Here is a 27,542-nt window from a genome sequence, read left to right on the forward strand (position 1 = left end):
AGCAAAAGCAGAAAGAGTACCCCCGCCCGGGAGGAAAGGAAAAGGCCTGGCCGTTGAGGGCGGAAGTAACGGCCAGCCGGCGACCAAACTGCGGAAGAACTCCCGGCGTTCCCAACGGCGGGAGGAGCCGGAAGCTCCAGGTGGGTGGGTCTGGTGGCGCGGCGGCGGCTAAGGGGGAGGGACCGACTCTCTCCAGGCAGCTGATTGGTCGGCTCCCGACCGCAGTGGTGGCGGCGGCGCGTGGAATTGTCACCTCTCCCCGGTGAGTCCTGGGTTCGAGCGTGGGCCCCGCCGGCTCCCGAATAGTCCATGTGCGCCTGGCTATGACTCCCTGTGGTCCGCTTCGTGTTCCTGACCTCCCGAGGCATCACCTGGAGGGGCAGACCCAGGCCGCTTCCACTCTTTGGGCCCGCTTCCACTCTTTGGGCCCGCTTCCACTCTTCAGTTCCAGACTGTCTTGCCAGGACCCCTCAGGGGCTTCTTGTGGGGGAGGGGCGAATCATGCAAGGCCTAGATGATCCTGTTCCTAGAGAAAGGCTGTGGCGGGGAGGATGGCTGAATGGAGCAGGTAGAGTCCCCCGGACTGAAGCCCGGTGGCAGACGCCCAGGTGGCCTAGATCCTGGGCTCTGGGAGTCGAGGTGGGGGCGCTGGAGGTGCAGGGGAGGGAGAGGAGGAAGAGGCCGGCTGCGGGGGACGGCCGGGGTCTGGAGCTCGAGGGAGGGGCCCGGGCTGGTTGGAAATTTGGAAGTTAGAGTGGATACAGGTAATGGATGAGACCGCTAGGTCAGAACCCTTGGAGTCAGAACCATCTGAAGGATGGATTGAAAGAGCAGGAGCTAGCGCAAGGACAGCCATAAAGGGAGGCACAGGGATCACTTTTAAGGATTTTATGGTTCTTGGCAGAGCAGGAGCCCACACCAAGATAAAGCACGATAAGGCCTAATAAATGTATTTTAGATTTGGTCATTACTTTGGCAAGCCAAAGACATAATGAATTTTAAAAGTTATTATGGAAGTGTTCAAACTTATACAAAAGTACAGAAAAATACAGAAAATATCATACCATTTAGGACCCTGATTACTCATCACCCAGCCTCAATTATGCAACACTGGTTACATTTACTTTTAAGTTAATTCATGCCTCGGGAGTTCCTGGTGTGGCTCAGCAGGTTAGATACCCTACCAGTAACCATGAGAATGTGGGTTCAGTCCCTGGCCCTGCTCAGGGCTTTAAGGATCCAACATTGCCCTGAGCTGTGGTGTAGGTGACAGATGCAGCTGGGATTCTGCATTGCTAAGGCTGTGGCGTAGGCCGGCAGCTGCAGCTCCAATTCATCTCCTAGCCTGGGAACTTCTCATATGCCTCAGGTGCAGCCCTAAGAAAAAAAAAAGCATGCAAAAAAAGAGACATGCCTCTAATCCACTGATAATATGTAATCTTTTTCTTTCTTTCTTTCTTTCTTTTTTTTTTTTTTCTTTTTAGGGCCATACTCACGGCACATGAAAGTTCCCAGGCTAGGGGTTGAATTGGAGCTACAGCTGCTGGCCTATGCCACAGCCACAGCAACCAGGATCCAAACTGTGACAGCTCATGGTAATGTCAGATCCTTAACCCACTGAGTGCGGCCAAGGATTGAACCTGTGTCCTCATGGATACTAGTCAGATTCGTTTCTGCTGAACCATGACAGGAACTCTGGGTTTTGTTTTGTTTTTTTAATGTTTAATGGGTATAGAGGTTCAGTTTTACAAGCATAAGTGTTCAGGAAATTGGTTGTACAACTTTGTGAATGTAATTAACACAACTGGACTCTACACTTAAAAATGGTTAAGATCGGAGTTCCCGTCGTGGCGCAGTGGTTAACGAATCCGACTAGGAACCATGAGGTTGAGGGTTCGGTCCCTGCCCTTGCTCAGTGGGTTAAGGATCCAGCATTGCCGTGAGCTGTGGTGTAGGTTGCAGACGCGGCTCGGATCCCGCGTTGCTGTGGCTCTGGCGTAGGCTGGTGGCTACAGCTCCGATTCAACCCCTAGCCTGGGAACCTCCATATGCCGCTGGAGCGGCCCAAAGAAATAGCAAAAAGACAAAAAAAAAAAAAATGGTTAAGATGGTAAATTTTACATCATGAGTTTTTAACCACACATAAAGTTCTTTTCAAATTAGAAAAACATCTAATGCTGCAGATTTATTTTAAAAAATCTGACTTCAAGTGTGTAATGGAAAATAACTCCTTGCCAAGTAGAGGCCCATAGGGTTGTATTTTTAACTATGGAGGCTCTGAAATGAACCTGTTAGTTTTGGTGTTTAGAGCATTGGGACATGGCCTGGGGTGGAGTTTAAGCACTGGTCGTGCCCTCTGGTTTACACTAGAACTAGAGGGTTGGGCCAGCCCAGCTTCTGGGCCACCTCACATCTTCACTGATGGAGGGGTGAGTGAAGTGGGAATTCACCTCTTTTTTTCCACTCCCATTCTTTGGGGTCTGCCTTGGTAATCTGTCTCCAATAAGACATCTACTGCCTATCTCCCAAATGTACCACATGTCAGTTCTTCACAGTCGTAGAGCTGCTGTTAACACATCCTAGAGCTTTTCTTAGTCACACATAAGTAGCCTTGAAATCTTCCTTGGGCCCACCTGAAACAAACAAAATAAACTATAAAACAAGAAAGTAGGGGTTCCCTTTGTGGTGCAATGGAAATGAATCCGACTAGGAACCATGAGGATGTGGCTTCAATCCCTGGCCTAGCTCAGTGGGTTCAGGATCCGGCATTGTTGTGAGCTGTGGTGTGGGTTGCAGACGTGACTCGGATCTAGCGTTGCTGTGGCTGTGGTGTAGGCCAGCGGCTACAGCTCCAATTAGACCCCCAGCCTGGAACCTCCATATGCCCTAAAAAGACAACAAAAAATAAAATAAAAAGAAAGTAATTGCCAGATTTGGGGTTTTGGCTCCTCTTGTCTTCCTCCCTGGGCTCCAGAACCAGTATTCCTAGAGCTAAATTTTCTTTCTTTTTCTTCCTTCCTCCCTCCCTTCCTTCCTTCTTCTTCTTCTTCTTTTTTTTTTTTTTTTCCTTTTTTTTACTTTTTAGGGCCATACCTGTGGCATATGGAAGTTCCCAGGCTAGGGGTCAGATCAGAGCTGCCTCTGCCAGCCTACACCACAGCCATAGCAACATTGAATTTGAGCTCCACCTGTGAGCTATGCTGCAGCTTGCAGCAATGCTGGATCCTTAACCCACTGAGCAAGGCCGGGGATCGAACTCTCATCCTCATGGACACTATGTCAGGTTCTTAACCTGCTGAGCCACAGTGGGAACTTGAGGTAAATTTTCTTGATGTGAATAGGCATTTATTAGAGAAATAAGCAGCCAATTGGATAAAACTTGCATCAGAAAATTACCTTAATTATTGAGTAATGGCTATTTAGAAATATTCAGAAAAAAGCAGATACTTGATCACATCACTAGATATTGTCAATGGCAAGAAGCGATTAGTGGCAAGGCCCCTGGTGAGTGATGACAAAGAGCAAAAATTAGGTTCCAGCACAAGGCGAATTTGCTTAATGCTTGATGTTGAGGTTTATATCTATACACTCAGAGCTATCAAAATGATTATTGCAATATCGTCAAGAAAAAAATGTTATTGCTTGCATGTTAATTCACTCTTTAACTTCCTTTTTCCCCCATGCAAATAGTTGTGATTTTGGATTACGTGAGACTTTTTGGGAAAGTAGCCATTGTATTACATCATGACTGCCTATACCCAGGAGGTGATAGGAAATGAATGAACCATTTTCTTATGTTTTCCTTTGTAGGGAAGATGGAAGAGCTGAGTCAAGCCCTGGCCAGTAGCTTTTCTGTGTCTCAAGATCTGAACAGCACAGCTGCCCCCCACCCCCGCCTGTCCCAGTACAAGTCCAAGTACAGCTCCTTGGAGCAGAGCGAGCGGCGCCGCCGGTTACTGGAACTGCAGAAATCGTAAGGGATGCTTTAACTCCTTGGCTTCTTTCTGCAGGCCCGGAGCTGTGACCCTTTCAGCAGGCTCCAGGCTTGTCTCTCCAGAACCCCCTTCCAAGTAGACTCTTTGTAGGTTGGTCTTCTTGCCCATACGTTTGGGAGGGGTAAGTCATGGTGGAGGTAGACATCCTTTACACCCAGAGCTTGGGAAAAGATGAGGAAGTAGAGAGGGACTTAAGTTTGAAAGCAAAGCTCAAATATATGGTTAAATTTTTCTTTTTTTTTTCCTGGCAGCAGTACTGAGCTTTGCAGTTTAGGGACTTGTGAAAGCCACGCCCAGACTTCCACTCCCCACATTCCCTGTGTGACTTCTCCTGCACTCTGAATCCGGGCATTGGTGCCGTCTTCCTGTCTTCCTTCAGCCCAGATGTTTCTGTGGAGCCCTTGGGAGTTCAAGACAAATAATTCCACAGGGAATCTGAGGAAATGTCTTCCATACACTTCATTCTCCATGCCAAGACGAACAAATAGGAGCAAACAGAGAGAGAGCAGGCTAGGAGTGTTTGAGGCTGGTCTGCTCTGAAGGCCGGGCCTGTCCTTTTATTCTCAGTGCAACACAGGCCTCTTCTGGGTAAGAAATTAAAGAATTAAGGATTAGGAGGAACAGCCACAGTTTCCGTACAGTCTACATTTTCCCCACTGCTTTATCACTAGATGTGTTTAGCAGAGATGATGCCCAGGTTGCGTATAGATTACATTCTCAGAGCACCCCTTCCTCTCACCCCCAGTTTTTTTACATTATGATTAATTAACTTGGAATAGGTAATACATTCATATTGTTCAAAATTCGAGATACATAAAGAGTGTATGGTGAAAAGTCTCTTTTCCAAATCTGTTTTCTAGACGTCAAGTTCTTCTCTTATATTATTAGTTTCTTATGTATCCTTCCAAAGATAGTCTACGTAGATGTGAGCAAGTGTATAGTTGTATGCCTGCAGAAGTTCCCGGGCGAGGGATCAAACCCTCGCCACAGCTGTAACCAGAGCCCCACCAGATCCTTAACCCTCTGAACAACAAATGAACTCTGCCTTTTTTTTCTTCTTCTTCTTTTTTTTTAACAGAAGTAGCAGTGTATAATATACTGTTCTTTTTCTTTTCTTTTTTTATGGCTGCACCTGTGACATATGGAAGTTCCCAGGCTAGGGGTCGAATTGGAACTGCAGCTGCAGTCTGTACCACAGCCACAGCAACATCAGATCCAAGCTGCATTTACCACCTGTGCCTCAGCTTGTGGTACCGCTTGATTCTTAACCCACTGAGCGAGGCCAGGGACTGAACCTCCATCCTCAAAGATACAATTTCAGGTCCTTAACCTGCCGAGCCCCAGCAGGAATTCTTCCACTCTTCATCATATTTATTTAACAGCGGTGTTTTTTTTTAAAGAGATTCTGTGTCGGTTTATTTATTTATTTATTTTTAAATTTTTTATTATAGTTGATCTACAATGTTCTGTCAATTTCTGCTGTACAGAAGAGTGACCCAGTTTTATATATATATATATTTATATATATATATATATATATACATATATACATATACATATATACACACACACACACATTTTTTTAGGGGTGCCGCTGTGGCATATGGAGATTCCCAGTCTAGGGGTCGAATTGGAGCTGTAGCTACTGGCCTCTGCCACAGCCACACAGGATCCTTAACCCACTGAGCGAGGCCAGGAATCAAACCTGCATCCTCTTGGATGCTAATCAGATTCGTTAACCACTGAGCCACAACGGGAACTCCCTATATCAGTTTATAAAGTGCCACCTCCTTTCTTATGGTACAGGTATTTCATTGCGTAGATAGTCCCCTGCTGATGGGCATGTGAGCAGTTTTCTTCTCTTGTGATTACAGACAATGCCAGGGAAATAACCACGAACATGCACCTTTTCACAAATATGCAGGCGCATCATGCTTTCTCTGACGTGCACCTTGGCGTCAGTGGACGCGAACACGTGGATGTGTCAGACAAAACCAGCTAAGTTGGTCTCACTGCCTCAGTGGTTTATACCTTGCCTTAGCGTTGAGGAAACCAAGCATAGCAGGTGGTGTGTCTACAAGTCTCTTTGAAACAGTTCCAAAAAGTTCTTATTCTTCCATCTCAATTTCCCAAACTTTCTGGAATATGTAGTTTTTTAAAAAAGAGGAAGATGGGGGAGTTCCAGTCATGGCTCAGTGGTTAACGAATCCGACTAGGAATCATGGGGTTGCGGGTTTGATCCCTGGCCTCGCTCAGTGGGTTAAGCGGGCATTGCCGTGGGCTGTGGTGTAGATTGCAGACACGGCTCAGATCCCGAGTTGCTCTGGCTGTGGCGTAGGCCGGCGGCTACAGCTCTGATTAGACCCCTAGCCTGGGAACCTCCATATGCTGCACACAGCCCTAGAAAAGACAAAAAAAAAAAAAAAAAAAAAAAGAGGAAGATGTAGTTCTTGCTGTGGCTCAGTGGGTTAAGAATCTGACTGCAGTGGCTCAGGTTGCTGAGGAGGTGCAAGTTCGATCTCCAGCCTGGCACAGGCGGTTAAAGGATCTGTCATTGCCTCAGCTAGGATTCAGTCACTGGCCCAGGAACTTCCATATGCTGTGGATGCACCCATTTAAAAAAAGAGGAAGATAACAATAAAGGGAAACAAAAAGGTAAAAGATTAAATTTTAAACTAAGTGGCCTTTTTTTCTTCAATAATTTTTTTAAATTGAAGTATAGCTGATTTATAAAGTTGTGTTAATTTATCAGTCAACTTTTGTTTGAATAATTTTAGTTTATAGAAAAGTTGTGTAGTACAAAGAGTTTCTATATACCCTGCATCCGGGCTCCTATACTATTAACATCTTATGTTATAGTACGCTTTGTTACAACTAATGAACCAATATGGATACATTATTAGTAGCTAAGGTCCATACATCTTTACTGAGATTTCCTTTGTTCTCAGTGGCCTTTTTTGAAAGTTAAAGTGGGGGAGGTGAGGGAGATAATTTTGGAGTTTGGGATTAACGTCAACACACTAGTACTTATAAAATAGATAACCAGGGTTTCCTTGTGGCTCAGTGGATTAAGAACATGTCATCGTCACCATGTGGCTCTGGTTACAGCTGTGGCTTGGGTTTGAACCTTGGCCCAGGAATTTCTGCATGCCGCAGGTGAGTCCGAAAAAAAAGAGCTAACCAACAAAGTCCTAATCTATATATATATATCCAAATGAATCACTTTGCTGTACACCTGAAACTAACACAACATTGTGAATCAACTATACTTCAATTAAAAATAATTTTTTTAAGTACTTCCCTTTTTTTTTTTCCTATGGAATATGGAAGTTCCCAGGCCAGGGATCAAATCTGGGCTGTACCTGTGACCTGTGCCAGAGACAAGCTGGGTCATTTGTCCCTTGCACCAAAGAGGAAACTCCAAAAAGTACCTCTTAAAAAAAAAAAAAAAAAAAGGGAGTTCCCGTCGTGGCACAGTGGTTACCGAATCCGATTAGGAACCATGAGGTTGAGGGTTCGGTCCCTGCCCTTGCTCAGTGGGTTGATGATCCAGCATTGCCGTGAGCTGTGGTGTAGGTTGCAGACGCGGCTCGGATCCCGTGTTGCTGTGGCTCTGGTGTTGGCAGTGGCTACAGCTCCGATTCCACCCCTAGCCTGGGAACCTCCATATGCCGCAGGAGCGGCCCCAGAAAAAGGCAAAAAGACAAAAAAAAAATATATATATATATATATATACATATATATATATGTTAGGCACTTCCACTGTGGTGCAGTGGGTTAATGATCTCTGTGGCCTTGCTAGTTTGAACCCTGGCCCAGGAACTTCCATATGCCATGAGTGTGGCCAAAAAAGAAAAAAAAAAGTTAGACAGGAATTGGCTGTTCCTCAGAAAGTTCAAGATGCTGTCCCTGTGTCATACTTCTCACTGCATGTCAGTGTTTCCTCTCTACAATTCCTGGGAGGCTTTAGACTAGATGTCTGCCAGGCAGGGAAGGGTCAGCTCTCACCTGAGGTAGAGTTGGGAGTGGGATCAGCCACTCGTGAACTTTGAACTTGGGAACTAGAGAATTCCTTTCACTATTCTACTTTGCCCATTCTTGAGAAACTCTGAGGCAGCCTGGGTATGTTCACAGGGGGTTTCCTATTTAGGATCTGTGAGAAGGTGGTTACTAGTTAAGCAGAGGATATCGTCTCATCTCTTACTCCCACCAGAATTCCCAAGTTGCTCTTGAATCTGGAGACTTTGAATTATGTCTGTCACATTGTAGGGTGTCTTCCTATGTGACATAAAGACCTATCTTTATGCCTTTTCTTTCCCCAGCAAGCGGCAGGATTATGTGAATCATGCCAGAAGACTGGCTGAAAATGATTGGACAGGGATGGAGAGTGAGGAAGAAGAAGAAAAGAAAGATGATGAAGAAATGGATATTGACATTGGCAAGAAGTTACCAAAACACTATGCTAATCAAGTGAGTGGTCCAGAGAAGGTTACATGCAGCTAGTTCTACTCCTTCTGCTTTGGAGTCAGAGTCAAAACTCCGTACTTGCATTATGCCTTATGGAGAGGAGTTTGAGGAAGGAAGGGACTGGAATAGGAACTGCACAGAAATTGCTGATGTACGTAAAATGTATGGGATGAAAAGAGATGGCTTACAGTTCTGTGTGTTGACTGAGGGCCACTGATGGAGTCTACGTAGTGGGTTTGGGAACCATTTCCTCATGCTGTTACCAAAGGTTTCCAGCCTACTGCAGAAAGCTCCTGGGCTACTGATGTACTCCATTCTTTTTTTTTTTTTTTTTGCCATTTCTTGGACTGCTCCTGCGGCATATGGAGGTTCCCAGGCTAGAGGTCGAATTGGAGCTATAGCCGCCATCCTACACCACAGCCACAGCAAGGCGGGATCTGAGCCACAACTGCGACTTATACCACAGCTCATGGCAATGCCAGATCCTTAACCCAGTGAGCAAGGTTAGGGATCGAACTTGCAACCTCATGGTTCCTAGTCGGATTCGTTAACCACTGAGCCATGGTGGTAACTCCTAGACTCCATTATTAACATTCTTTATTACTCATGATACAGCTGTTCTAGGTCAGGCCTGCTCAGCCCAGTACCATCCCCCACACCACCTCCAAGGTTGGTAGTCTTTCCTAAGCAGTGAACTAACAGGCTGGTCTTGGAGCTTCACACTCAAGTGGTAGGAGATTGGACGTGCAGCTATCCTTGAACACTGGGAGCCTTCCCAGCCACCCCAAGTCAGCCAGTTGGCCTAAGTGAGGTTGAGGCCGTGAAACAGCAGGTAATGATACCAAACTTGACTTAAGTGCCCAATCAGTTCCAGAGAGGAAACCAGTGTGGCCTGTGGCACCATAGGGGGAGCAGGCATGGGGACTGTCCAGTGCTCTGGCAGTCCAGGTGTTCCAGAAGGGAGGGTATGCATCCATGTGGGGCCAGGGGTCTCCCCTGCTATTCTGTCCTTCTCTGTATAGCCCAAGTGTCTTGTCACCTCAGAATCCTCTCCCACCTTTAGAATATGCTTCCTGGAGTTCCCGTCGTGGCTCAGAGGTTAACGAATCCGACTAGGAATCCGATCCGACTAGGTTTCGGGTTCGATCTCTGGCCTTAATCAGTGGGTTAAGGATCTGGTGTTGCTGTGAGCTGTGGTGTAGGTTGCAGATTTGGCTCAGATCCCACATTGCTGTGGCTCTGGCATAGGCTGGCGGCTACAGCTCTGATAAGACCCCAGCCTGGGAACCTCCATATGCCACAGGTGCGGCCCTAAAAAGACAAAAAAAAAAAAAAAAAAAAAAAAAAAGCTTCCTGAGTGCATATGCTACCATCCTCTTTATCTGCCCCAAAAATATAGCACAAATAACATCTTCTTTGAAAAAGTACAGTTTAGTTCTATTGAACAAGTATTGCTGGAGGCCCTGTTCTATGTTAAGCTGGGCTGTGCTGTGGGAAAGACAGACGTGGGCCAGAAAGAGCCCTTGCCCTCCTGGAATAAATGTAGGTTATGGATTTCCAATAAGAAAGCAAAATTAACTTCTAGCAGGGAAGGAAGCAGGGTTGGGAAATCAGGAAAAGGTTAACAAAAGAGGAGGCATCTTTGAAACAAGGGCACAGCATTGACAGGCAGAGGCACTCTAGCTGCAGGAAGAGGCTGCACAAGAGCCCAGAGCTGGGAGAGGAGTACAGGCGTGCAGACCAGCGAGGTGGGACAGCACAGGGCTGGGTGAGGAGTATGGTAGCATCAAGTGCAGGGGTTTAGCCCCTGTTCTGGGTTGTGAGGAACCACTGAGAATTTTTGAACCAGGAGCAGAGTTGCGACTTCACGTGATGACTCTCACATCAGTGTGTGGAAAAGCCTGGAAGAGAGAGACTGTGGGAGGGAGCTTAGGTTTGCCAAAAGATCTGATGGTGGGTGCCAGGGGCCGGGAAGGTGCTAAGGTACAGGGGTCATGAATGTGAGAAATGTTGCCACGTGGAATGAACAGAATTTATCAGTGGATTGGCTAGGAGAGGTAATATGAGAAGCGGATAAGGATTTTTTTGGTTTTTTTGTTTTGTTTTGTTTTTAGGGCCGCACCTGAGGCATGTGGAGGTTCCCAGGCTAGGGGTCCAGTCGGAGCTACAGCTGCCAGCCTACGCCACAGCCACAGTAAACGCCAGATCCGAGCTGTGTCTGTGACCCATACCACAGCTCATGGCAACGCCGGATCCTTAACCCACTGAGCGAGGTCAGGGATTGAACCCGCAACCTCATGATTTCTGGTCGGATTCGTTTCTGCTGTGCCACAATGGGAACTTCGGGGATAAGGGTTTAAGCTTACATAGATCTGACCTCAAAGCCAGGCTCTGTATTGAGCATGAGCAAGTTATTAACCATTCTAAGTCTCTGGTTTCTTGTCTGTAAAATGGGGCATCTATCCCATCGGATTGTTAGAAGGAGTCAATGAGATAGTGTGCCTTAGATACCTAGCCCAGAGCCCATAGGAGTACTCCACAGTGTAACCACTACTGTGTTTGTAGAACTATCATATTGAGATATAATCGTAAACCATACAATTCACCCATTTACAGTATACAATTCAGTGGGGGTTTTTTTTGCTTTGTTTGTTTGTTTTGTTTTGTTTTGTTTTTTAGTAATTCATAGAGCTGTGCACCCATTATGACTATCTAATTCCAGAGTGTTTTCATACCTGTTAGCAGTCACTCCCCATTGCCCCTTCCCTCCAGGGCCTAGCAATCACTAACATACCTTCTGTCTCTCTGGATTTGCCTATTCTGGACATTTTATATAAATGGAATCATGTGAGATACATCCTTTTGTGTCTGGTTCTTTCATTTAGCAAAAGGTTTTCAAGATTCATTTACGTTACCATGAAGGAGGAGGTTGGGAGAGCTTTTAGGTTGGTGATCCAAACAGATTCCTTGTGCTACCATGCCAGGCCCTAAATTTCATGAAAACAGAGGTTCCTTTGTTTGTAACATTGCCCCGAGTGTCTCTTCATCTAGCTGTTGAATTGTTTTCTTTTCTTTCTCTTTCTTTTTTTGGGGGGGGGGGGCAGAACTGCGGCATACGGAGGTTCCTAGGCCAGGGGTCAAATCAGAGCTGCAGCCACTGGCCTACACCACAGCCACAGCAACGCAGGATCCAAGCTGCATCTGTGACCTACACCACAGCTCATGGCAACGCCAGATCCTTAACCCACCTTGCAAGGACAGGGATCAAACCCATGTCCTCATGGATTCTAGTCAGGTTCATTACCACTGAGCCACAACAGGAATTCCCTGAACTGTATTCTTTAATGTCCCCTGTAATAAACTGGTAATCTAGTGAGTTTAAAAAAAAAAAGATACAATTATGTTGTAGCATGTGTCAGGACTTCATTCCTTTTCAGATAATATTCTTTTGTGTAGATATACCAGACATTGTTTATCCATTGATCAGTTGATGGCCATTTGAGTTGTTTCCACTTTGGGTCTATTGTGAATAATGCTGCTATGAACATTTATTTACATGTTTTATGTGAACGTATGTTTTCATTTCTCTTGAGCGTATACCCCAGGGTTGAGTTACTAGGCTATGTGGAAACTCTGTGTTCAGGCTTTTTTGTTTGTTTGCTTGCTTGTTTTTTGGCTGCATCTGCAACATGCAGCATGTAGAAGTTCCCAGGCCAGGGACTGAACCCATGCCACAGCAGCAACCCGAGCCACAGCAGTGACAGCACCGCATCCTTAACCCACTGGGCCATAAGAGAACTAGAGTTTTCACATTTTGAAACTTCTAGTCTAATTTAGGCTTTTTTTTTTTTTTTTAATTTTTCATTTGTGCTTTTTTTTTTTTTTTTTTGCTTTTTAGGGCCACACCTTCAGCGTATGGAGGTTCCCAGGCTAGGGGTCTAATCAGAGCTGCTTTTGATGTTGTATTACTGCTATTCTTTTTTTTTTTTTTTTTTTTTTCTATTTCTTTGGGCCGCTCCCGCGGCATGTGGAGGTTCCTAGGCTAGAGGTCGAATCGGAGCTGTAGCCACTGGCCTACGCCAGAGCCACAGCAACGCGGGGTCCGAGCCACGTCTGCAACCTACACCACAGCTCACGGCAACGCCGGATCGTTACCCCACTGAGCAAGGGCAGGGACCGAACCCACAACCTCATGGTTCCTAGTCGGATTCGTTAACCACTGCGCCACGACGGGAACTCCATATTACTGCTATTCTTTAAGGGAGTGTTGATTATGCCTTGGGTTTAAGATTCAATAACAGGGCATGGAATGCAGAAGGGGAAAGGTGGGTTTTTCAGGGATGGAAAGTACTTGGGCAGCAGAAGGCATTGAATTCCGTTTTGGCTATGCTGAGTCTGAGGTACAGAGAGGACCCACAGAGAAAGAGATGCCAAGGGGACAGCTGGAAATAGAGGTTTGGAAGAAATGAAAGAGTCTGGAGATGAAAAAGGAGAATTGGGCAGCATCCTCTTAGAAATGACAAAAGAAGCTACAGAAATAGGTGAGATCCACCCCTATGGGGAACAGCATCTAAGAGAAAAGAAAAGGGGATCTGAAACAGGCCCCTGGAGATTATCTACATGTTTTGGGGGAGTATAGGGAGAAATATTTGGAGGAAAAACAATAGCATGGTGTCACAGGGCCAAGAGGGCATGTGTCAAGAAGGAGGCTGTGACTGGCAGCATCACACCAGGAGTGGAAGGGCAGAGGGGGACTTGAGGGAAGAGAGAGATACTTGGCTGCAAGGAGATCACTGATGGCCTTTAGCAAGGCTGCTGGGTAGCAAATCTGGACTGAGGGTGTCAGAGTGGGTGGAAAGCAGCAGCAAGAAGTATGGGGTAGTTTAAAAAAAGAAAGTGGAATAGCTTCATCGAAATGTAGAGTGGTGAAAGGTGTTCATTCTTGTCTTGGTTTTGAAGATTAGGGGTTGAGTATTTTGTAGCCTAAGGGGAGATGGGAGAGATTCAGTGGGAGGGATTAATTAATAGACCAAAGTCTTTGTCTTTGGGAGGGACTCTATGGGAGGGACCAGTGATGAGTGCAAGAGTAAGTCTTTCTAAATTCATTTCACCACAGCTTTTTTTTTTTTTTTTAGGGCCGCACTTGCGGCATATGGAGGTTCCAAGGCTAGGGGTCCAACTGGAGCTACAGATGCCAGCCTACGCCACAGCCACAGCAATGCGGGATCCAAGCTGCATCTGCGACCTACACCACAACTCAGGGCAATGCCGGATCCTTAATCCACTGCACTGAGTGAGGCCAGGGATCGAACCTGCATCCTCATGGATCCTAGTCGGGTTTGTTAATCGCTGAGCCATGAAGGGAACTCCTGCCTTTTTTTTTTTTTTTTTTTAAGGGAGATTTCCTAACGTCCTTTAGTATAGTATTTGGGTCAGTAGTTTGGGAAATGATGATCTAATAAAGTCCCTGATCAGGTCAGGGACTTTATTCATCTCTGAGGTGTAGCCCCTAGAACATAATGGTTGTAATGCTGGTAGGTGGGTAGACAAAGTAAGGAAAGGAGGAAGGTCCTATCCCCTAGATAGAGGAGGTGAGGTAGGCAGAATGGGTATGGATGCAGGTATGAAAGTGAGAAGTTCACAGGGAGCAGAAGACAGTTGATTACTAAGAGCTAGTGGAGGTCCCGCTGTCACCCTTTTCCATTCTCATTCTTTTACATGTATTTTCATTGCATATATAGGACATAAATTCTTTGTCATTGTACACACAGGAATAGCACAGCCCTGTTGATTTTTTTTATAATGATTTTTATTTTTTCCATTATAGTTGATTTACAGTGTTCTATCAATTTTCTACCGTACAGCAAGGTGACCCAGTCACGCAAACATGTAGAGATTATTTTTTCTCACATTATCATGCTCCATCGTAAGGGACTAGACATAGTTCCCAGGGCTATTCAGCAGGATCTCATTGCTTATCCATTCCAAAGGCAATAGTTTGCATCTATTAACCCCAAATTCCCAATCCATCCCACTCCCCCCTGCCTTGACAACCACAAGTCTGTTCTCCATGTCCATGATTTTCTTTTCTGTGTAAAGGTTCATTTGTGCCATATGTTAGAGTCCAGATATAAGTGATATCATATGGTATTTGTCTTTCTCTTTCTGACTTACTTCACTCAGGATGAGAGTCTCTAGTTCCATCCATATTGCTGCAAATGGCATTCTTTTGTTCTTTTTTATGGCTGAGTAGTATTCCATTGTATAGATGTACCACATCTTCTTAATCCAGTCATCTCTCAGTGGACATTTAGGTTGTTTCCATGTCTTGGCTATTGTGAATAGTGCTGTAATGAACATGCGGGTGCATGTGTCTTTTTCAAGGAAAGTTTTGTCTGGATATATGCCCAGGAGTGGGATTTTTAGGTCATGTGGTAGTTCTATGTATAGTTTTCTAAGTACCTCCATACTGTTTTCCATAGTGGTTGTACCAATTTGGTTTTTTTGTTTGTTTGTTTGTTTTTTGTCTTTTCTAGGGTTGCACCCATGCACATGGAGGTTCCCAGGCTAGGGGTCTAATTGGAGCTACAGCTGCCAGCCTACACCACAGCCACAGCAACAAGGGATCCAAGCTGCGTCTGCGACCGACACCACAACTCAGGGCAATGCCAGATCCTTAATTCACTGAGCAAGGCCAGGGATCGAACCCACAACCTCATGGTTCCTAGTCGGATTTGTTAACCACTGAGCCACGACAGGAACTCCAGGTTGTACCAATGTACATTCCCACCAACGGTGTAGAAGGGTTCCCTTTTCTCCACACCCTCTCCAGCATTTGTTGTTTGTGGACTTATTAATGATGGTCATTCTGGCTGGTGTGAGATGGTATCTCATAGTGTTTTGAGTTTCATTTCTCTAATAATCACTGATGTTGAGCATTTTTTCATGTGCTTGTTGGCCATCTGTATATCTTTTTTGGAAAAATGTCTCTTCAGGTCTTTTGCCCATTTTTCAGTTGGGTTGTTGGCCCTGTTGATTTTTAACACTATGTTTTGTGTTCCCAGTTAATGCTCTCAGAGTGGTTGATTGACGTCCCTTCAGATCTGGGGCAGGAATGGATTGTGGTCGTGTGCCCTGTTGGAAAAAGAGCCCTTATTGTGGCCTCCAGGGTGAGTAGCTGCTCCTGCCCCCTGTGCTACATGCCTGGCCTGTAGCGGGAGGGCTTCTCTGTGCTCCGTGTTCCCTGTCTGCCACAGCGGCTGTATCTGGCCTGGGGATTGGAATGCTTTCATCTTTGGACTGCTGGCACCCCTGCAGAATGTGGATGAGGAAGAGGAGACCTGGCTGCCTAAGCAGGGTGGTAACTCTCTTTCCCCACAGGGTTCTACCAGTGCCTATACCAAGAGTGGTTACTGTGTCAACAGGTTTTCTTCTCTTCTGCCAGGAGGCAACAGGCGAAACTCAACAACAGCAAAAGGTACCTCCATATGATTGTCTGTTTAAGTTTTACAATCAGTAAAAGACAGGGCTTGGTTAGTTGTTTTAAAGACCCACTTTGAGTAGTTCCTGTTGTGGCTCAGCAGAGACATAGTCTCCGTGAGGATGTAGGTTCAATTCCTGGTCTCACCAAGTGGGTTAAGGATCCGGCGTTGTCGCATAACTACAGCAGAGTTTGCAGATACATCTCAGATCTGTTGTTGCCGTGGCTGTGGCGTAGGACAGCAGCTGCAGCTCTGATTCGACCCCTAGCACAGGAACTTCCATATGCCACACATGCAGCCGTAAAAAAATTAAAAAGTAGGAATTCCTGTCGTGGCTTAGTGGTAACAAACCTGCCTAGTATCCATGAGGAGGTGGGTTTGATCCCTGGCCTTGCTCAGTGGGTTAAGGATCTGGCATAGCCATGAGCATGGTGTAGGTCGCAGATATGGCTCAGATCTGGCATTGCTGTGGCTGTGGTGTAGGCTGGGAGCTGTAGCTCCGATTTGACCCCTAGCCTGGGAACTTCCGTATGCCGAGGGTTCAGTCCTAAAAAGACCAAAACCCAAAAAAACAGGAGTTCCCATTGTGGCTTAGTGGTTAACGAACCAGACTAGTATCCATGAGGACGTGGGTTCGATCCCTGGCCTCACTCGGTGGGTTAAGGATCCAGCGTTGCCATGAGCTGTGGTGTAGGTTGAAGACCTGGCTTGGATCCCGTGTAGGTCAGTGGCTGTGGTGTTAGGCCAGTGGCTACAGCTCCAATTGGACCCCTAGCCAGGGAACTTCCATGTGCCATGAGTGCAGCCCTAAAAAGACAAAAAAAAAAAATTTTTTTTTTTTTAATTAAAAAAATAGGAGTTCCTGTCGTGGCTCAGTGGTTATCGAATCCAACTAGGAACAATGAGGTTGCGGGTTTGATCCCTGGCCTTGCTCAGTGAGCTGTGGTGTAGGTCACAGATGCTGCTCAGATCCCGAGTTGCTGTGGCTCTGGGGTAGGCTGGTGGCTACAGCTCTGATTAGACCCCTAGCCTGGGAACCTCCATATGCCTTGGGTGCAGCCCTAAAAAAGGCAAAAAGGCAAAATAAATAAATAAATAAAAATTAAAAAAATAAAGACTCGGCTCAGATTTGGCTTGGCTGTGGCTATGGTGTAGGCCACTGGCTACAGCTCCAATTAGACTCCTAGCCTGGGAACCTCCATATGCCACAGGTGCAGCTCTAAAAAAAAAAAAAACTGCACCTTTGAAACTGCACCCCAGATACCACCTTGCCTACTGGTTTCTCCTTCAAGATTAGGCTTCCTCAGTTGCAGAACAGTTGCAACTTGTGAGGCCTCTAGACGGTAACCCCCTGAATTAAAGTCAATATACCTATCACAAGGTGATAAGTGCAGTTTTTCTGGGGAGAGTTCCCTCAGAAGGCCAAGTTTAACATACAGTAAATTCTTGCTGGGGCTTCCATGTCAAATCCCCGTTTCTCCTTGACCACTGTCCTAACCTTAGCTTCTCCATCCCACCTGGGCCTAGCAGAGGAGACTAAGGTCACAAAGGTTAAATAACTTTCCCACAGTCGTTCTGTTAGCAATTGGCAGAGCTGGGCCTTCTCTGCTGGCTCAGGCTTTCTTGATGGTTCTCAGTCCTCTGTATTGAGCCCCACTCCTCTCTGTTGGCTCCTGGAGCCCTTCACATGAGGACTGTGGCCCTTCTCCTGCCCCCCATACCTGCATCACTTTGCCTCCTTGCTCCACACGTGTGCCCAGTTCATTCAACCTCTGGGCCTTTGCTCAGGCCACTTCAGTGCTCCAGCCTGATGCCCTCCCACCTCCCTTCTGCCCTGTTATTTTAGTTCTCTGATCCCCGAAGAGTCTGTTCATATCCCATCTCTTCTATGAAGCATTTACTACTGCTTCAATCTCTTTTTCCTCCACTTCTCATTTCTCTTAGTTTGCGCTGTATGGTTCAGCTCTTGGTTCCTTCCCCTGTGGATGTCTTATCTCTTTAACTGGATTGTAACTTCCTTAAAGGCAGGGGTCACTTATAATCCCCACTGAACACAGCGCTTCTGATGAGAACTCAAAAAGTAATTGTAGGGAGTTCCTGTCATTGCACAGCAGAAACGAATCCGACTAGGAACCATGAGGTTGCAGGTCCAATCCCTGGCCTCGATCAGTGGGTTAAGGATCTGGCTTTGCCATGAGCTGTGGTGTAGCTACCAGCTGCAGCTCAGATCCTGCGTTGCTGTGGCTGTGGCATAGGTCAGTGGCTACAGCTCTGATTTGACCCCTAGCCTGGGAACCTCCATGTGCCATGGGAGCGGCCCTAAAAAGACCAAAAAAAAAAAAAAAATTGTCCCGGTTTATCCAGATGTTCAGAACTTAGGCTTGGCGTTAAGTGTTGCCTTGATCTCTCTCATGCTGTCATACCTCAGATCACCCTTAAGCTGCACACCCTTAGCCAGGAAAGGCAAACTCAGGGACAAAGGGAACTTTGTGCCTTAGTGCGGGTGCTTGCTGTGTGAGCACTGAGGATTGCTAGCCTCAGTTTCTAAGCCCCTTAGGTTGGTGGAGGGAAGCCCAATGGGAAGAGGAACCCGGCACGGAATTTGTGCTTTGTGTCCCCAGACTACACCATTCTAGACTGCATTTACAGTGAAGTGAACCAGACCTACTATGTTTTGGACGTGATGTGTTGGCGGGGGCACCCTTTTTATGACTGCCAGGTAAGGACTGATGTTCTCTTCATGTCTTCTCCTATTTTGTTTTGGTCTTTTTTTTTTTTTTTTTTTTCTGCTTTTTTGCTTTTTAGGGCCACGCCCACGGCATATGGAGGTTCCCAGGTTAAGGGTCCAATGGGAGCTACAGCTGCCGGCCTACACCACAGCCACAGCAGTGCCAGATCCAAGCCACGTCTTTGACCTGCACCACAGCTCACGGCAACACCAGATCCTTAACCCACTGAGCGAGGCCAGGGATCGAATCCGAAACCTCATGGTTCCTAGTCAGACTCGTTTCCGCTGCGCCATGGCAGGAACTCCATGTCTTCTCCTGTTTTCTCCTCTCCCAGGCAAGTACCTTAGTGTGTGGGTTTGGTGCGTGACCAGCTTCTTGGTGTGTACAGGATGTGGTATATCAAGAACATTATCTAACGTTCCTTGCATCTTTGAGTGTGTTTAAATTAGCTTCATTTATAACAAGAGGTAGGAGGCACTAAGGGAAGTATAGCAATTCCTGAGGGGAGGAAAGAGAAACGGGAGGGTAGGCGGGGGCTTGGTACAAGCTGTGATCGCCCCTCCTCTCTCTGCAGATCGGGGGGAGGATTGCTGGCAGGGGAGGTTGTGGGCAAAGGGGCTGTCACCTCATGCAGGCGCTCAAGGAAGAGGAGGTGGAATGTTAAGGGCCGTCAAATAGACTCTCCCACCTCCACTCCTTCAGCAACCACACCCTGACCCGGAAAAGTCAGGACCTCCTTGGTTAGACGCTTAAGCCTCAAATCCCTGAGGGGCTATAGCTCTGGAAGATTTTCCAAGTGAGGAGAGGCCCCCAGATCATCTCCCCTCAACACATTTTTCTCAGATTGGTGATTCTTATGAGTGACAGTGACAGTCATCAGAGAGGCAAGGTCACCCCACAGGCTCCATCTCTGTTCCTATGCTTCCCCATCATTGTCCCACTTTTATAGTGGTGGGTTTTTGGTGTCCCTTGTCAGTTAGTCTTTTTTGTTGTTGTTACTCTTTACGGCCACAACTGTGGCATACAGAAGTTCCCAGGCTAGGGGTCAAATCAGAGCCACAGCAACACCAGATCCAAGCCATATCTGCGACCTACGCTGTAGCTTGTGGCAACACCAGATCCTTAATCCACTGAGTGAGGCCAGGGATTGAACATGTGTCCTCATGGATACTAGTCGAGTTCTCTGAGCTACAATAGGAACTCCTTTTGTCAATTAGTTTATCAGAGTGATTCTCAATGTGAGGCCTCAGAAAGTTGTTAGAAATACAGATTTTCTTCGAGTTCCCACTGTGGCGCAGTGGGTTAAGGATCCTTTGTTGTCTCTGCAGCAGCATGGGTTCAATCCCAGGCCCAGTGAAGTAGATTAAGGATCCATCATTGCCACAGCTCTGGCTCAGATTTGATCCCTGGCCCAGGAACTTCCATATGCCTCAGATGCAGCCAAAAAAAAAAAAAGAAAAGAAAAGAAATGCAAATTCTTAGACCTACTGAATCAGAAACTCTGGGGATAAGGCTTATGTTTTAACAAGCCTCCAAGTGATCTTCGTGCAAACGCAGGTTTGAAACTCACAGGTTATCACCACAGGCTGCTTCTTTCCACAGCCATCACCCCAAGCTAAGTTTCTAAATCAAGCAAGGTGGGTGTACTTCAGAATTCAAAAACATGCACCTCATTCAAAAAATAGTAGCCAAGGAGTTCCTGTCGTGGCTCAGTGGTAACGGACCCGACTAGGATCCATGAGGTTGCATGTTCCATCCCTGGCCTCGCTCAGTGGATCCTGAGTTGCCATGAGCCGTGTTGTAGCTCGGATCCCAAGTGGCTGTGGCTGCAGTATATAGGCCAGCAGCTGTAGCTCCGATTTGACCTCTAGTCTGGGAACTTCTTTATTCTGTGGGTGCGGCCCTAAAAAAAAAGAATAGCCAAGACTTGCATTGGTGTGAGCATGATCTCCTGGAATCTGTTACAGCAACTCTCAAAGGTAAGTATGTACTGTTGTTATTACTCCTCATCATATGGATATGAAAGCTGGGGGCCACAGATGTTAAGTACCTTGCCCAAATGCAGAGCCAAGCGTCAAACTCACCTCGAAAATTCAATCTAGAATATATTTTCCCTTAATTCTGTTGAAGGATGTTTTGTAACATGCATTCACAAACTGCAAATCTGGTAACTAAAACCACCTATGTTTTGATAATACAAAGAAAAGACTGTGGGGCTTTTTTATTTTGGTTTTAGATAGATTCTTTTTTTTTTTTTTTTTCTTTGTGGCCACACCTGTGGCATGTGTAAGTTCCAAGGCCAGGGATCAAACCTGAGCTGCAGCAGCAACCCAGGCCACTGCAGTGACAACACTGGATTCTTAACCCACTATGCCGCAAGGGAACTCCTGGTTTAGAAATTTAGAAAATAGTTAAAGAAAAGCCCCTACAGAAGGGTACGTATCAGTAAGTCAGATAAATTGTAATTCAGGGAGTTCCCATTGTGGCGCAGCAGAAACGATTAGGAACCGTGAGGTTTTGGGTTCAATCCCTGACCTTGCTCAGTGGGGTAAGGATCTAGCATTGCCATGAGCTGTGCTGTAGGTGGAAGATGTGGCTCAATTCCCTGGTCTGGGAACTCCATATACTGTGGGGCGGCCAGAAAAGGAAAAAAAAAAAAAAAAAAAATCCATCATCTCATATAGATACATTAAAAAAAAAGAAGAAAAAAAAATTTTTTTTTTTTTTTTTTTTTGTCTTTTTGCCTTTTCTAGGGCCGCTCCCATGGCACATGGAGGTTCCCAGGCTAGGGGTCTAATCGGAGCTGTAGCCACTGGCCTACACCACAGCCGAAGCAACTCGGGATCCGAGCTGCATCTGCAACCTACACCACAGCTCACGGCAATGCTGGATCCTTAACCCACTGAGCAAGGCCAGGGATCAAACCTGCAACCTCATCGTTCCTAGTCGGATTCGTTAACCAATGCGCCACGACGGGAACTCCAGAAAAAATAATTTTTTTCCCTTTTGATGAAAACTCAGGATTTAGTCTTAACAGTTCTCATAAATACATACCTGCTCATACAGCAGTGTTAACTGTAGTCACAGCAATGTACTTTCCATCCCTAGTACTTACATATCTTATAACTGGCAGTTTACACTTTTTGACCATCAGGTAACTTTTTAGAGTGGGATGTTTTTGTTTATATAATCCTTTGAAGCGAGCAGTATTTCATCTTTCCGTTTCTCTTGTCTGCGGCAGACTGATTTCCGATTCTACTGGATGCATTCAAAATTACCAGAAGAAGAAGGACTGGGAGAGAAAACTAAGCTCAATCCTGTAAGACCTGGTGTTAGGATCGTAGAGTTCCCTATGGGGTTTGGTTTGGTTTGGTCCATTATCTAAATATAATCCTTATGAATGGAGTTCCCAGTGTGGCTCAGTGGAAACGAATCTAACTAGCATCCATGAGGACACAGTTCGATCCCTGGCCTGGCTCACTGGGTTAAGGATCCAGCATTGCCGTGAGCTGTGGTGTAGGTCACAGACACGGCTCGGATCTGACATTGCTATGGCTGTGGTGTAGGCCAGGAGCTGTAGCTTCCATTGGACCACTAGCCTGGTAACCTCCATATGCCACAGGTGTGGCCCTAAAAAGATACACACACAAAAACGATCATTATGAATGAATTTTTTTTCCTTTTTGAGGCAGCATGGCATGGTGTGAAACATATAGGTTTAACAGTTATCCAGATTCAGTTTTGGCTTTAACAATCACTAGGTTAACATTTTCACTTGGGAGTTCCCGTCGTGACTCAGTGGTAACGAACCTGACTAGTATCCATGAGGATGAGGGTTCACTCCCTGGCCTCACTCAGTGGGTTAGGATCTGGCATTGCTGTGACTGTGGTGCAGGCTGGCAGCTGCAGCTACAATTCAGTCCCTAGCCTGGGAACTTCCATGTACCATAGGTGGTGCAACCCTAAAAGCACGCACACGCACACACACACAAGAATCTTTATTTGTCCTTGGTTTTTTCATCTGTATAATAGGGTTAATAATACTTACTTCACAGGGTTGTTGTAAGAACTAAATGATGTAAATGTGCAAGTCTTTCTAGCATAATACTTCTGGGGAGCACTCAATAAATAGTGATTGATATAAAATGCTAATAACTGCTTTGATTAATAATGCCATTTAGAATTCTAGGAGTTCCTGTTGTGGCACAATGAAAATGAATCTGACTAGGAAGCATGAGGTTTCGGGTTGAATCCCTGGCCTCGCTCACTGGGTTAAGGATCCAGCGTTGCCGTGAGCTGTGGTGTAGGTTGCAGATGCGGCTCAGATCTGGTGTTGCTGTGGCTGTGGTGTAGGCCAGCAGCTGGAGCTCCAATTAGACCCCTAGCCTGGGAACCTCCATATGCCTCGGGTGTGGCCCTAAAAGGACAAAAAGACAAAAAAAAAAAAAAAAAAAAAAAAAAAAGAATTCTAGTATAGTAGTTCTTTTTTCTTTTTTTTTCTTTTTTCTTTTTAGGGCTACAGGTGTGGCATATGGAAGTTCCCAGGCAATGGGTGGAATCAGAGCTACAGCTGCCAGCCACAGCCATAGCCACAGCCACAGCCAATCCAGACCCAAGCCATGTTGGCAACTTTTGCCACAGCTCACCGCAACGCTGGATCCTTAACCCACTGAGCAAGGCCAGGGATTGAACCCATATCTTCATGGATACTTGTTGGGTTCATTACCACTGAGGCACAACAGGAGCTCCCTAGTATAGTGGTTCTTAAATTTAGCATGTATCAGTGGCCCCTGGAGGCCTGGTAAAACATAGGCTCCTGAGTCTCACCCCCAGAGTTTCTGATTCAGTGGGTCTGGTGTAAAGCCTAAGAATTTGCATTTCTAACAATTTCCCCAATGAAACTGATACTGCTGGTCCATGGAACACACTGAGAACTTCTTTTTTAGTATCTGAGTGGAGAGTGACTTTATCTAGACAGTTCCCTCTTTTTATAGATGAGGGTATAGACTCAGAGAGGGGACTGCCTTCCTCAGGGTCCCACAATCCAGGACACTAGCCCAAGTGTCTTTGCTATTCGCTCAGTGATTAAATATGGGATAACTACTTTCATTACATTTTATTAGTTAAGCCCTGTAGTTTCGCATTTGCACAGGTTTCTTAAAACTTTTTTTTTTCTTTTTTAGGGCTGCACCTGCAGCATATGGAGGTTCCCAGACTACGCCACAGCCAGCCACAGCAACCCAGGATCCAAGCTGTGTCTTCGACCTACACCACAGCTCACAGCAATGCCAAATCCTTAACCCACTGATCAAAGTCAGGGATCAAACCCGTTTCCTCATGGATACTAGTCAGGTTCGTAACCTGCTGAGCTACAATGGGAACCCCCATTTACAACATTTTTAAAGGCACCTGGATAACCAGTTACAAGACAATAAATGAGGCCAGGACTTCCAGTGATGTTATCAGTAAGGTCCTGGAAGAACATGCCCTGAGGAAGGGGCACATGGGTGCTGCTTTCTCTGAGATGCTATTCTGTGTGCACTGCACGTACCATCTCCCTGAATCTGCACAACAACCCTATGAAGTAGGTACTTTTATTGACCCTTTTTACAGATGGAAAAATGGGGGGCATAGGGAGATTAAATGATTGGCAGAGCTGGGAATTCAAACCCAGGCATTCTGACTTAGAAGTGATCATAGTCCTAGTCACTTTGTTATTCTGCTTCAGTCTAAAAATTTATGCTGGTGTGAAAGGAGCTTGACCAGCTCTTCATTAGGGGCAACTGTCATAGGGCGGGAAGAAAAACATAGAATCCCTAAACCTAGCACAGGGCGGTGGTTCTCAATCTTGACTGTATGTTAAAATCAATTGGAGATCTTAAAAAAAAAAAAAAATGCATGGGTCCCACCCCAGACCAGTGTAGTCAGAATGTCAGCGTGGGGCCTAGGTATCAGCAATTTTTTTCTTTGTCTTTTCTAGGGCCGCACCTAGGGCAAATGGAAGTTCCCAGGCTAGGGGTCGAATCAGAGCTGCAGCTGCCAGCTTGTATCACAGCCACAGGATACAACTTGGGATCTGAGCTGTGTCTGCGACCTACACCACAGCTCACAGCAACACTGAATCCTTCAACCCACTGAGCGAGGCCAGGGATCGAACCTGAATCCTCATGGTTTGTTCTCACTGAGCCACAATGGGAACTCCCAGGGCATCAGTAATTTTTAAGTTTCCCAGATGGTTCTCCTGTATAAAGCAAGGTTGAGAACCAAGAACCACTGACCTAGTAAGTCAGAGGGGAGGTTCAGGGGAGCCGGTAGGAAAGGATGAGACTGAAAACTTTCCGTCTTTGATATAGCTCCTCAGTTGCTGGAACCAGTATCTTTTGTAACATGCACTCATTCTTTGTTCTCATTTCTATTTTAGTTTAAATTTGTGGGGCTAAAGAATTTCCCTTGTACCCCTGAGAGCCTGTGTGAAGTGCTATCTATGGATTTCCCTTTTGAGGTAACAAAACCATTGTCTTTATTGCTCCGATGTGATCAAACTTGGTTACACAGCATCTTAAGAGCTCCTCTGACTTTGCTGGTTCAAAGTGCCAGCAAAGAGCTGAAAGCTGACTCTTGGGAAAGGCTGCACTTGGGGCCCTTTAGAGCCTCAGCTCCCCGCTGCCAGAGAAGTAAGCAGGAAGGGTCCTGACAGGACAACTCATCTGACTCCCCCATTTCACAGGGGATACACTGAGCCCCAGAGAGGTGGGAGGCTTCCACTCCTAGGTCCTTCTTGAGTTCCTCTTTCTGCTACAAGCCTGAGAGCCAGGCCCCTTGTTTAATCGCCAAGGCTGGTTGTAAAGGGGCTTCTGTGACGACAGAACTCCTAATCCTTCCTTCCTCTGAAAAGCAAATGGTCCCCTGGGGATGGCAGTGCTTGCTGAGCCTCGGCTTGGAAGTAGGGTGACCAGTTTGTCCCAGGTTCCCCAGGACTTCCCGGTTTTAGTGCTGAAAGTCCCACATCCCCAGAATCTCCTCAGTCCTGGGCAGACCTTAATCGTCCCCGCTTACCCTCTCCAGGCTCAACAAGCCAACTGCTTTTGCCCATCATACCCTTTAAAATTCTGCCTAGTCATCTGCAAGTATTTGCTTGAACTGGATATAATTTTGCTAAAAGGATCACAGCTTCCTGAATGAGGAAATGGCAAAGGCTGAGTTGCCTTCATTTCTGGGAGTCAATTAAGAAGGTGGTAAGAACACCATCTTTATTTATAACCCTTATGCCCCAGTGACAATAAATGCTTTTTAGAGATGAGTCACTGAATCACAGAAAAGAAAATATGGGACTGTGGGAGGTCTTCCCGTTGAGAAAAACCGAGTTTCCCAGAACATGGCTCACAAACAGTTTAGAGGGGAGGTTTAGGCAGCCAGCAGTGGCAGGGGAGCAGAGCTTCTTAACAGGCTGTTTCCCCTGTGCTCGGCTGTCCAGCATCTTGGTGCTTTGTTCCCTATTTGGAACGCATCCCGACTGGGTGGCAGGAAGTGCCTGGGATTTGGTGACAGAAGACCTGGGTTCAAGTTGGTTTCTGCTTCCTACTCACTGTGTGTTTAGAGAAGGCCCCAGACCTCCCCGAGCCTGAGCAGCCCCGTCTCTTAGACACTCTCATGGTGGGTAAGAAGGTGAAAGAGTGGGTAGGAAAGCACCTTGTAAACAGGAAAGTACTACTTATGTTTTTATTTTCTAAATTTCAGTTTTCTAGGCCATTTCTTCATTTAGAGAAATTCGTGTGTTAGAAACGAGGACTCTTTTTCCTCTGGCAGTGACCCAGAAAGAAAGAGTTGGACCACAGGGGCTGCCCCTGTGCATCTAGCTCTCCTGGAAACGTGTGGCCCCAGAAGTCATTCTGATCCCTGGTTTCCTCTCATGCAGGTGGATGGACTTCTCTTCTACCACAAGCAGACCCACTACAGCCCTGGAAGCACTCCTCTGGTGGGCTGGCTGCGGCCCTACATGGTGTCAGATGTTCTCGGTGTAGCTGTGCCAGCTGGCCCGCTGACCACCAAGCCAGAATATGCTGGGCACCAGCTCCAACAGATTATCGAGCATAAGAGGAGCCAGAGGGAGGGCCTGAAGGAGAAGCTCACACACAAGGCCTCTGAGAACGGGTGCTATGAGTTGGAGCACCTGTCTACCCCCAAGCTGAAGAGCCCTCCCCAGAGCCTCGACCCCCCAGGGAGCCTCATGGAGAACTAGGGAGGGCAGCCTTCTTTGGGAGTCACGGGATGGTGCTTGGTCCCAGAGGGAAGGCTGGGGAGGAGGACAGTGACAAGAAGAAGGTGACTTCGTTTTAGAGCAGACTTTCCAAAGCTGGAAAGTGAAAACGGCTAATCTCCTATCTGAAATGCTGGCTCTAACAGTTGGGAGAGGTTCCCAGATTGAGTGGTCGTCGGATTTGAGCAGTGGCTCCTGTGAAAATGTATGCCAGATCCACAATGTCAATATACATAATTCTTAAGAAGGAGGCTGTCTGTGATTCTTAAACACAGTCAGGAGTGCCCCCCACCTCCACCCCTCCAGGCTCCTGAAACCATGACAGTTCAAGTCTTGGCCCATCTCAGTGTTTTTAGCACTTAAGCATTCTGCTGAGTTTCCAGTTGCTGCTGTTGGTAACGTCATTTTTCTAAAAGGTCTTACCAGGAACTGCAGTTCTTGGTATTTGAATATGTTCCCTCTTCTGAGAAGATGTGTGATTTTCTTTGGTTTAGACACAGCCAGAGATAAAATGCAAATGGAGTTCATTCACTACTTCAACAAACATTTGAGCACCTTCCAGAAGATAAGCCTTGTGCTAAAGCCCCTGCTATAGGAGCAGGTTATGGAGAGG

The 27,542-nt window shown here is 46.3% G+C and overlaps 1 protein-coding gene across 5 annotated transcripts; it reads left to right on the plus strand.

The window, feature by feature from the left end:
* Positions 1–202: 202 nt before the first annotated feature.
* On the plus strand, positions 203–27,176 carry SNUPN (snurportin 1). 5 transcript variants are annotated; one of them, XM_084968705.1, is made up of 9 exons: positions 203–568; positions 3,811–3,973; positions 8,318–8,465; positions 15,527–15,631; positions 15,843–15,939; positions 18,565–18,662; positions 21,914–21,991; positions 25,094–25,174; positions 26,588–27,176. In XM_084968705.1, exons 1-9 carry the CDS (start codon positions 502–504, stop codon positions 26,909–26,911), a joined length of 1,161 nt encoding a protein of 386 aa, XP_084824831.1. In that variant the 5' UTR covers positions 203–501; the 3' UTR covers positions 26,912–27,176. The 5 variants fall into 5 exon arrangements, 4 of the variants coding, with proteins under 4 accessions (XP_084824831.1, XP_001929271.1, XP_084824832.1 ...); XM_001929236.6 differs by having other exon boundaries at positions 203–262; XR_014810526.1 differs by lacking the exon at positions 18,565–18,662.
* Positions 27,177–27,542: the final 366 nt, after the last annotated feature.

The sequence above is a fragment of the Sus scrofa genome, chromosome 7 (assembly GCF_054392235.1).
Source record: "Sus scrofa isolate SSC_HxYL_T2T_F1_AM1 chromosome 7, Sscrofa_HxYL_maternal_Yorkshire_Landrace_v2.0, whole genome shotgun sequence".
In the NCBI taxonomy this organism is placed as follows: Eukaryota; Metazoa; Chordata; class Mammalia; order Artiodactyla; family Suidae; genus Sus; species Sus scrofa.

Coding starts and splice junctions, on each gene's coding strand:
- SNUPN (XM_084968705.1), top strand. CDS start 502: ATGCAAGGCCTAGATGATCCTGTTCCTAGAGAAAGGCTGTGGCGGGGA. Junction 15,940..18,564: donor AAACTCAACAACAGCAAAAG/GTACCTCCATAT, acceptor TTGTGTCCCCAG/ACTACACCATTCTAGACTGC. Junction 21,992..25,093: donor AGAAAACTAAGCTCAATCCT/GTAAGACCTGGT, acceptor TTTCTATTTTAG/TTTAAATTTGTGGGGCTAAA.